Genomic DNA, 11617 nt, shown 5'->3' with positions numbered 1-11617 from the left:
TGCTACCAGAGTTTATACACACACACACACACACATATATATATATATATATATATATATATATATATATATATATATATATATATATTTATTGCCATCAAGTTAAAGTACGTTTAAATTAGTCCTTCCGTTCTTATTTTATGGAAGGTTCCTATTTTTTAGAAGAATTTTATTTTTGTAGAAAAATATTATATAGGGCTTTTTAGTTAGTAGTGTGGTATTAATAAGATAAAGATTTGTCATATATGATTTTATAATTTTTGTTATTTTTCTTTTATTTTTTTTTAATTTTAATTTTTAAATTTTTAAATTCCTTTAAAAGATAATAATTTTAATTATAAATTTTAATCGGATTCTTAATTTCAATCGTTTCAATTGAGTTTTATCTTTTAAAAATTTGTTTCAATTTAGTTTTTTTTAGGTTTAAAATTTGGTCCTCATTTTGGAGTCAAAATCTCAAAATGGTACTCAAATTTTTAAAAGTCTCAAAATAGTCCCTTTTTTTGTTGAAACGTCTCATGTTTGCCCTTTCCGTTAAGTTAACGTTGACGCCGTTTACCCTTTCCGTTAAGTTAAGATTGACGCCGTTAGAGGGAGTGCCACGTGTCAGTTCCTTGATTTTTTGAATTTTTTTTATTAATTTTTTTTTGAATTTTTTTTTATTTTTTTTTTGAATTTTTTTAAAAAATCAAAAAATTGTCACGTGTCAAGATGTCACCGTGCCACGTGGCAGTGACAGTGACACGTGTTAGTATTATGTCAAGTGTAATTTTCTTAGTCTCAATTTGGTCCCTTTATTTTAATTTGTCTCAATTTAGTCCTAATTTTTGTAAAAATAAGCAATTTTGTCCCTCTTCAAATTGAAACAAAATTTAATTTGATATAAATGTTATACAAATATTTAAATTTGATATTTTTATTCAAATTGATATTTTTATTATATATTTTTAACATGGCTAAGTTTATTTAAAATTATGTTTCATATTCAACTTTATTTAAAATTATTTTCAAATTTTAAATTTATATGTGTTTTATTGTAACATGAACTAGTTAATTTATGAATTTTTTTTCTATTCACATTATTTTCTATTAACAACTTTTAAACCATTTTAAATAAAATTCAATGTAAAATATGAATTAAATGAACTTAATTTGGTTAAAAATATTTACTTGAAATATCAATTTTGATGGAAATATTTGTGTACATTTATATAGAAATTAAATTTGATTTCAATTTGGAGAGGGATCAAATTGCTAATTTTTACAAAAATTAGGACTAAATTGAGACAAATTAAAATAAAGGGACCAAATTGAGACTAAGAAAATGACACGTGGCGTAACACTGACACGTGTCACTGTCACTATCACATCACTCTGTCACTGCCACGTGGCACGATGACAGATTGACACGTGGCAATTTTTTGATTTTTTTAAAAAAATTAAAAAAAAAATTAATAAAAAAGTGAAAAACAAAATTAATAAAAAAATTCAAAAAAACGAGGAACTGACACGTGGCACTCCCTCTAACGGCGTCAACCTTGACTTAACGGGAAAAGGCAAACGTGAGACGTTTCAACAAAAAAAGGGACCATTTTGAAACTTTTAAAAATTTGGGTACCATTTTGAAATTTTGACTCCAAAATGGGGACCAAAGGCATAATTAAACCTTTTTTTTACTATGTATCGACAATATTAATTGTGTCTAAATTCACTTGTCAGTTAATGAATTTTTTAAATATTTTTTAATTTAAAAAAATAGTAAAAAAAATAGTTGATATATGTTAAATTAGTGTTTTGTCATGTGTTAGCTTGAATTTTATTTATTTATTTTCTTTTAATTTTTTTAAAATTTAAAAAACAAATTTTGTCACATATTAATTGTTTGTGTAAAAAATTTTTTATTTAATTTTTGTATTTGTTATTTTATTTCAATTTAGTTCTATTCTCTTTTTAAATTGACATAATTTCATCTATTTGAAATTAAATTTAACTTTTATATAAATATTATAATAAATATTATAATGATATTTTTATTATAATAAATATTTTTAACCAAATTAAATTTATTTAAATTTATAATAATATTTTTATTATAATAGATATTTTTAACCAAATTAAATTTATTTAAATTTAAATTTTATAATAAATTTTATTTAAAAAATATTTTTATAATTTTTAGACAACTTTATAAATTCAAATGTAAATCTTTTCAAAACTTTTATAACAATTATAAACATTTAAATTTTACATTTGAATTTTATAACTTATATAAAACTATTTTAAAATTTTATATTTAAATTTATAAAATTGTTTAGAAATTATTAAAATTAAATAGTTAAATAAAAAAATTAAATTTAAATAAATTTAATTTAGTTAAAATTATCTATCATCACAAAAGTATTATTACAATATTTATCTAAAAGTGAAATTTAGTCATAATTTGAAAGTGATGAAATTAATTTAATTTACAAAGAGATTATGACTAAATTAAGACAAAATACGAAATCGAGATTTTTTACATGAATAATTAACATATAGCATAATTTAAATTTGACACGTTGTAGTTTTTTTATTTTTTAAAAAAATTAAAAAATAAATAAAAACCACAGACTGACACGTGATAAGATTTTAATTTAACACATTTCAATTGCTTTTTAAGAAAAGGTTTAAAAAAAAACTAAAACTCTAAAAAATCAAATTTTAAAAAATATGATCCAATTGAGACAATTTTGAACTTAAGAACCCAATTAAGATTTTTTAGTGAAAAAGGAACCTTCCATATAATTAAACCTATTATAGACAATAATGATTCGAATTGTATTATATATTATATATTAATTATTGATAGAAGAAAATATTTAGTTAAAAAGAAAAAAGTACGCAAACAATAAGTAATGAGATCGATTTATATATATATATATATATATATATATATATATATATATATATATATATATATATATATATATATATATAGGCGGACTAAGGAAGGGATAAGGGGAGCCGTGGTTCTCCCAACGTTTTTGATTTTTTTTTATTTATGTTATATAAAATTTTTTTTGTTTTTAATTTTTTAAATTATGTATAAGAAATTTAATGTTTTGGAATTTTTTAAATAATAAAAGTATATATTGGGAATTGATAAGAATTAAAATAGGTATCTTTTTATTTATTTTATAAAATATAACATTTAATGCTAATAAATAATAAAGCATAAAATTAAATTTAATAAAAAATAAATAAATTTATTAAGATATTTTTTATTTTCTCTCTCACTGTTTGTTGAGTTTCTCACATATTGTATCCACTTTAGACTTTTACTTGTTTTGTTTTCTTTTGTTTATGAAGAAAAAAAGAAAGTTGAACACAAATTCATTATTTTGTGCTCTAATTTTTGTATGCTTTCTTCTATTATTGAAGAGAAAAGTAATTCTTTTTTTCTCAATTGATAGTGAAATATTAGTTTAATAATTAATATTATTTTTTATCTCACGAGCATTTGGTGTAACATCATTTTTTTTAAACTGTATTATTTATTTTAAATAAAACAATTAGAAAATCTTCTATTTTTACTAACGTTTCATATTTTATCTAAATGTAGTTTAAACAGTAAAAATATATTTTATCATGATATACTTTTTACTTATTAAAAATAATTATAAGAAGAAAACAAAACTAATAAAATATGTATATATATATATATATATATATATATATATAAATACTAGGTAAAAATATTTAATTAAATAGGTGTGTGTAAATGAAAAATATATGAAGAATTTTCTAAAAGAGATAAAAAATAATAATAATAATAATATAGAAAAAAAAGAAAAAAAAAAGAAGAAGAAGAGATAAGAAGAAAAGGTAAGAAGAAAAAGAAAAAAAAAGATAAACATTATCTCTTAATTAATGAAAGCAAAGCAATGATGATTTTGGCACATGGAAAGGCTTATATATATGTAGATGGAAGAAGAAGTTACGGGAGAAGGTAAGAAAGTGAGAAAAAGAGAGAAGAAAGAAGGAAAAAGAAAAAGAGAAAGAGAAAGAAAGGAGAGAGAGAAAGAAGAGAGAGAAAGAGAAAGAAGAGAGAAGAGAGAGAAAGAGAAAGAAGAGAGAGAAAGAGAAAATAGGGTAAGAAAGTTTAGAGCAAAGATTTAAAGAGATCCTAGTCCTCTTCAAATATTATCGTGCCCTTCAATCAATAAGGTAAGGGGGAGTGAGATTAAGCTCTTATATATTAATCTAAGCTCATGGGTTTTATATTAATCTTTTATTTATTTTGACTCATATATTATTCTTTTTACTTTCATTTAACTTATTTTCATTTATTATCCTCTTATATTTATTTTATTTAATCTCCAATTATATACTGATCCTGTTTATTTATTTATTTTATTTAATCTCCAAATATGTATTGATCCTGTTTATTTATTTTATTTATCTCCAGTTACGCACTGATCCTATTTATTTATTTTATTTTATTTATCCCCAGTTACGCACTGATCCTGTTTATTTATTTTATTTTATTTATCTCTAGTTACGCACGGGTCCTATTTATTTAGTTTATTTTATTTATCTCCAGTTACGCACTGATCCTGTTTATTTATTTTATTTTATTTATCTCTAGTTACGCACGGGTCCTATTTATTTAGTTTATTTTATTTATCTCCAGTTACGCACTGGTCCTGTTTATTTATTTTATTTTATTTATCTCTAGTTACGCACGGGTCCTATTTATTTAGTTTATTTTATTTATCTCCAGTTACGCACTGGTCCTATTTATTTATTTTATTTTATTTTATTTATCTCCAGTTATGCACTGGTCCTATTTATTTATTTTATTTAATCTCCAATTACGTACTGCTCCTGTTTAATTTATATTTTTGTTTATTTATAACGTTCTTACCCTTATCTAATTATTTATTTAAAGTTCTTGCTTTGATTCTTATTTTATCATTATTTTTACAATTAAAAATAAATAAATGTGAAGTGAAAGTATATATTATTTTATTTAGTGAGCTTGGATATAAGAAAATTATATGTACATTTTATCGTTGTTTTATATTCTTTGTATAGTTTAATGACCTTTGAAAATATCCAAGAGTATGTCGGTTAAGTAAGAGTTAAGTCTGGTTTCAATAAGTTGAGATTAAACCAGTGTCAAAGTGTTTGTATTTGGGAAGTCACAGTTTGGTAGACTGCGGGATGAAAGGCAGAGACCATGGTGGGGTCTAAGGAAGTTTTACCAAGTAGGTGAATATCTGGATAGTTCAGAATAGCGCCCTGGACTAGGATATTCATAGGCCAAACTTGGAACTATCCGATACCTGCTCGGTATCGCCAAGGTTAGGTAGTGAGTATATATCTCTTTTGTGAGCCGATGAATGGCTAATATTCTCGAGAAAGAAATAATTATGATTGTACCAATGTTTTATGAGAAATACTCAACTACCTAATCACTTCCCAAAGTAACTTTTGATGTTCAGATTGGATCATCAAAAGTGAAATATGGATCCATATGTCTGGTAAAACAAGATCAAGTGTTGTGGTTGTAGGTCCAAATCTAGGCCCCCGGTGTCTGCATTGTTTGTTGAGTTTATTAAGATTGATATTTAAGGCTTATAAAGACCTCACTCCTTTCATATTTTTCTTTCATATGTACCTGTTGCATGAGCAGAAGAGGAACCTGCTCAGTGAGAGTTGTTTGGGATATTATTGGTGGATCTTCTGAAGATTGACTCATGGATAATTTCTATTAATATCTTTAGGAGATGTTAAAAATATAGAAAATCTTCTATTCTGATGTAGGACTCTTAATATTTAACAAATATATATTTTTGTAATATTTTATGAACAATTACATAGATGCAAACTACATATATGAATATGAAGTTATGTTATTATTAATGTTCTCTCAAGGATAATCTCTAAAAAAAAAAATTGATTCCATATCTTTTTATCAAATAATAATTATTTAGTGTAATAGTCAGGGTGTCACATTGAGTGGTATCAGAGCCAGGTTCCTTCTGTCAAGACCTTGGGTATGGTGTCTTCCATGTTTGTAGTCTCTACTAGTAAGTAAAGGTGTAAGTTGTTTGTTCTTACATTTTTCTTGTAAAAGAGAAATGCAAGATAAGTAGACTAATAAAAGTAAGTAATAACAACAATTAATACTTGTAGTAAGGATAAGTTTTAACAATAGTTAAAAAAAAAAAAATCTAAAGAAAACTAAGGAAATTGTTCATTCTTTCAGGAAAAGATGGATAACGGACCAAACATTACCAATGAGTTGTTGGAAAGAATGACAATTGTCCTGGAAAATATGAGCCAAAAACAAAATGTTGAACCTATGGAAAATCAAGGATTAGAAACTTTTCGTAGGAATAATCCACAAAAATTTAAAGGGGGATTTAATCCTTAAGGTGCTCAATCATGGATAGCAGAAATTGAGAAAATTTTCATCGCAATGACGTGTGCAGATGCAAATAGAGTCACATTTGTTACATTTATGCTCGTTGAAGAAGCTGAAAACTGGTGGAGATTTACAAAACAACAATTGGAGGATGAAGGGAGACAAATTACTTGGGAAGCCTTCAAACAAAAGTTTCTGGAAAAATATTTTCCAGAGGATCTTCGAAGGAGGAAAGAAGTTGAATTCCTTAATCTTCGTCAAGGAATCATGTCTGTAGGAGAATATGCAGCAAAGTTTGACGAATTGTCCAAATTTTGTCCTTACTTTCATGATAGAGTTGATGAACGTTCTCGTTGTTCCAAGTTTGAAAGCGGACTAAGACCTGATATTAAACAAGCAGTTGGTTATTTAGAGATTTCTTCTTTTCCCACTCTTGTAAATCGTTGTAGGATTTATGAGGATGATACTAAGGCAAGACAAATTCAGTGGAGACAAGGAGGGCCTTTGAGGCACAAAAGAAATGATTTTAATAATAAGAAACCTTACCAACGTCCATCTCATGCTTCATGGAATTCTTCAGGACAAAGACATTCCTCTGCTGCCAATAATTCAGGTATAACCAACCATATCAAATGTTTCCACTGTGGAGGACCTCATCTGTCAAGAAACTGCACCACAAGGACTATAACTTGCTTCAATTGTGGGAAGTTGGGTCATTATCGTAATGAATGCAAAGAGTTAATTAAGGAGCAAGGAAGTGGGGGAAGCAGCAACAGAGGAAATAATCAACTTAGAAGACCAAAGACAACCGGAAGAGTCTTCACAATGAATGGTACTGAAGCTGTTCAATCTGAAGATCTAATCCAAGGTAAATGCATCATAAATGGTCACCTCGTTAATGTACTATATGATTCAGGTGCTACTCATTCTTTCATATCACATGAATGTGTCAAACATATAAAGTTACATGTCTCTTTATTGCCATATGATTTAACTGTGTCTACACCTACCAATGTTCCAGTCACGACTTCGCTTGCATGTACAAATTGCAATATTTCTATAGGGAATAGAAAATTTTCTGTAAATCTTATATGTCTACCCTTGTCTCATTTGGATATTGTTCTTGGAATGGACTGGTTATCTTCCAACCATGTTCTCCTAAACTGTCACGATAAGACTTTAATTTTTGAATCACACATAGGTGAAGTTTTTGACTCAAAAGAATTAAAAGAGAGTACTACCAACCACAATGAAATCCCAAAAGGATCTCAAGTATACATGATCTTAACTTCTTTAAAAGTCAAGGAAATTCCAGACATTAATAAGTTTCCTGTTGTTTGTGAGTATCTTGATGTTTTCCCTGAGGATGTCCCTGGGTTACCTCCACAAAGAGAAATAGAATTCACTATAGACTTGGTACCAGGATCAAGACCTGTGTCTATAGCCCCTTATAGGATGTCACCTCTAGAGTTAGCAGAGTTGAAAAAACAAATAGAAGAGTTATTGGATAAACAATTCATCAGACCTAGTGTTTCTCCCTGGGGTGCACCCGTATTGTTAGTCAAAAAAAAGGATGGCACGATGAGGTTGTGTGTGGATTATCGCCAGCTTAACAAAATCACCATTAAGAACAAATACCCCCTACCAAGGATTGATGATTTGATGGATCAATTGAAAGGAGTTGTGGTATATTCCAAAATTGACTTAAAATCTGGCTATCACCAGATTCGAGTCAAGGCAGAAGATATTCAAAAGACAGCATTTAGGACAAGATACGGTCATTATGAGTACTTGGTAATGCCTTTTGGTGTGACCAATGCTCCTGCCATTTTTATGGATTATATGAACCGTATTTTTCATGAATTTTTGGATAAATTTGTGGTTGTTTTCATTGACGACATTTTAATTTATTCCAAAAATCATGAAGAACATGAGAGACATTTGAGGATTGTGTTACAAATTCTAAGAGAGAGACAATTGTATGGAAAATGGTCAAAGTGTGAATTCTGGTTGAGAGAAGTTCAATTTTTGGGTCATGTGATATCACAAAATGGCATTGCAGTTGACCCCTCAAAGGTTCAAGCGGTATTGCTTTGGGAACAACCAAAGAATATCACAGAAATACGTAGTTTCTTAGAATTAGCAGGCTACTATAGAAAATTCATTGAAGGATTTTCTAAATTAGCATTGCCTTTGACTAAATTAACACGTTAGGGAAAACCTTTCGAATGGAATGAAGCATGTGAGTTTAGTTTTCAAGAATTGAAGAAAAAATTAACATCTACGCCTGTTTTAATCCTTCCTGACCCTACAAAAATTTTTGAGGTATATTGTGATGCATGTGGACAAGGATTAGGATGTGTGTTGATGCAAGAAAAAAAAGTTGCAGCTTATGCTTCATGACAACTCAAGCAACATGAGCTTAATTATCCTACACATGATTTAGAATTAGCTGCAGTGGTGTTTGCATTAAAAATATGGAGACATTACTTGTATGGAGCAAGGTTTGAAGTTTTCAGTGACCATAAAAGTTTAAAGTACCTTTTTGATCAGAAAGAACTAAACATGAGACAACGTAGATGGATGGAATTTCTTAAGGATTACGACTTTGAGCTGCAATACCACCCTGGGAAAGCAAATGTTGTTGCAGATGCTTTGAGTCGAAAGTCTATACATGCATCCATGATGATGGTGAAAGAATTGGATTTGATAGAATCATTCAGAGACTTGAACTTAGCTGTAAAACTTAGACCCAATAGCATATGCTTAGGAATGTTAAAAATATCAAGTGAATTCTTAGAAGAAATAAAGAGAGCCCAAGAAAGAGATCAATTTTTGCAAGAAAAGTTGATAGCAAAAGTTGAAGGAAAGGAATCTGAATTCCACAAGGATTCAAATGGAATCATCAAATTTAGAGATAGAATTTGCATACCCACAAAAGAAGAGTTGAGAAAGTTGATAATGGAGGAAGCTCATAAGAGTAGCTTAAGTATTCATCCGGGTACTACTAAGATGTATCAAGACTTGAAGAAAATGTTTTGGTGGTCTGGGATGAAGAAAGAAGTGGTGGAGTTTGTTGCACGTTGTCTAGTGTGTCAGAAAACAAAAGTTGAACATAGAAAGCCTTATGGGGAACTACAGTCCTTAGATGTCCCAAAATGGAAATGGGAAAGCATATCCATGGATTTTGTGACAGGTTTACCAAAGACTGTGTCTGGTCATGATGCAATTTGGGTCATTGTAGATAGATTAACAAAATCTGCTCACTTTCTACCTATTAATATTAGATTTTCTTTAGAAAAGTTAGCTCATTTGTACATAAAAGAAATTATCAAGCTGCATGGAGTACCTTCTAGTATAATTTCTGATAGAGACCCTCGTTTCACATCTAGATTTTGGGATAGCTTACAAAAATCCTTGGGAACAAAAGTTAGGCTTAGTTCAGCCTATCACCCTCAAACTGATGGACAATCAGAAAGGACCATTCAATCTTTAGAAGACTTGTTGAGAGCCTGTGTTTTAGAACAAACTGAAAGTTGGGAGAAATTTCTACCACTTATAGAGTTCACTTATAACAACAGTTTCCACTCGAGCATAGGAATGGCCCCATATGAGGCTTTATATGGGAGAAGATGTAGAACCCCGTTGTGTTGGTATGAGAATGGAAATTCCTTTGTTTTGGGTCCAGAGGTAATTCAACAAGCAACTGAGAAGATTAAAATGATCAGGGAAAGGATGAAAACTTCTCAAGATAGGCAGAAAAGTTACTATGACAAACGAAGAAAACCCCTTGAGTTTGAAGAAGGAGATCATGTTTTCTTGAAAGTTACGCTTGTAACTGAGGTTGGTAGAGCTCTCAAATCTAGAAAACTTACACCCAAATTCATAGGTCCTTATCAAATCCTTAAAAGAATTGGTTCTGTCGCATACCAAATTGCTTTACCTCCAAACCTTTCAAAACTTCACAATGTTTTTCATGTGTCTCAACTTCGTAAATATATTCATGACCCTTTTCATGTGATAGAACCTGATATAGTACAAATACGAGAAAACCTTACTTATGATGTGCTTCCTGTAAGGATTGGAGATCGAAGGATTAAACAACTTCGGGGAAAGGACATACCTTTGGTAAAGGTATTGTGGAGTCAACAAGATGAAGGTGATGCAACTTGGGAATTAGAAAGTAATATGAGAGAGATGTATCCCCATCTTTTTACAACCACGTGAATTTCGGGGACGAAATTCCTAAAAGGAGGGGAGAAATGTAACATCCTTTTTTTTAAACTGTATTATTTATTTTAAATAAAACAATTAGAAAATCTTCTATTTTTACTAACGTTTCATATTTTATCTAAATGTAGTTTAAACAGTAAAAATATATTTTATCATGATATACTTTTTACTTATTAAAAATAATTATAAGAAGAAAACAAAACTAATAAAATATGTATATATATATATATATATATATACTAGGTAAAAATATTTAATTAAATAGGTGTGTGTAAAAAAAATATATGAAGAATTTTCTAAAAGAGATAAAAAATAATAATAATAATAATATAGAAAAAAGAAAGAAAAAAAAAGAAGAAGAAGAGAAAAGAAGAAAAGGTAAGAAGAAAAGATAAGAAGGAAAAGAAAAAAAAAAGAAAAGAGATAAACATTATCTCTTAATTAATGAAAGCAAAGCAATGATGATTTTGGCACATGGAAAGGCTTATATATATGTAGATGGAAGAAGAAGTTACGGGAGAAGGTAAGAAAGTGAGAAAAAGAGAGAAGAAAGAAGGAGAAAGAAAGGAGAGAGAGAAAGAAGAGAGAGAAAGAGAAAGAAGAGAGAAGAGAGAGAAAGAGAAAGAAGAGAGAGAAAGAGAAAATAGGGTAAGAAAGTTTAGAGCAAAGATTCAAAGAGATCCTAGTCCTTTTCAAATATTATCGTGCTCTTCAATCAATAAGGTAAGGGGGAGTGAGGTTAAGCTCTTATATATTAATCTTGATAAGCTCATGGGTTTTATATTAATCTTTTATTTATTTTGACTCATATATTATTCTTTTTACTTTCATTTAACTTATTTTCATTTATTATCCTCTTATATTTATTTTATTTAATCTCCAATTATATACTGATCCTGTTTATTTATTTATTTTATTTAATCTCCAAATATGTATTGATCCTCTTTATTTATTTTATTTATCTCAAGTTAC

General features: G+C 28.3%; 1 protein-coding gene across 1 annotated transcript; it reads left to right on the top strand.

The window, feature by feature from the left end:
- Positions 1-6466: 6466 nt before the first annotated feature.
- On the top strand, positions 6467-10639 carry LOC114174393 (uncharacterized). The gene is made up of 3 exons (XM_085670023.1): positions 6467-7963; positions 8138-8206; positions 8966-10639. The coding sequence occupies exons 1-3, from the start codon at positions 6467-6469 to the stop codon at positions 10637-10639; spliced, it is 3240 nt and encodes a 1079-aa protein (XP_085526149.1).
- Positions 10640-11617: the final 978 nt, after the last annotated feature.

The sequence above is a fragment of the Vigna unguiculata genome, chromosome 2 (genome assembly GCF_037176805.1).
Source record: "Vigna unguiculata cultivar grain cowpea cultivar isolate G323 ecotype 2 chromosome 2, ASM3717680v1, whole genome shotgun sequence".
In the NCBI taxonomy this organism is placed as follows: domain Eukaryota; kingdom Viridiplantae; phylum Streptophyta; class Magnoliopsida; order Fabales; family Fabaceae; genus Vigna; species Vigna unguiculata.
The sequence above is the reverse complement of the archived record's forward strand: the minus strand, read 5'-3'. Positions and strand labels throughout refer to the sequence as shown.

Excerpts from the sequence above, each read along its gene's own strand:
- LOC114174393 (XM_085670023.1), top strand. The coding sequence starts at position 6,467 with ATGACGTGTGCAGATGCAAATAGAGTCACATTTGTTACATTTATGCTC. Across the intron at positions 7,964-8,137 it reads TTTCTCCCTGGGGTGCACCC|ATTCGAGTCAAGGCAGAAGA; the intron begins GTATTGTTAGTC and ends GGCTATCACCAG. Across the intron at positions 8,207-8,965 it reads ACGGTCATTATGAGTACTTG|AAAGAACTAAACATGAGACA; the intron begins GTAATGCCTTTT and ends CTTTTTGATCAG.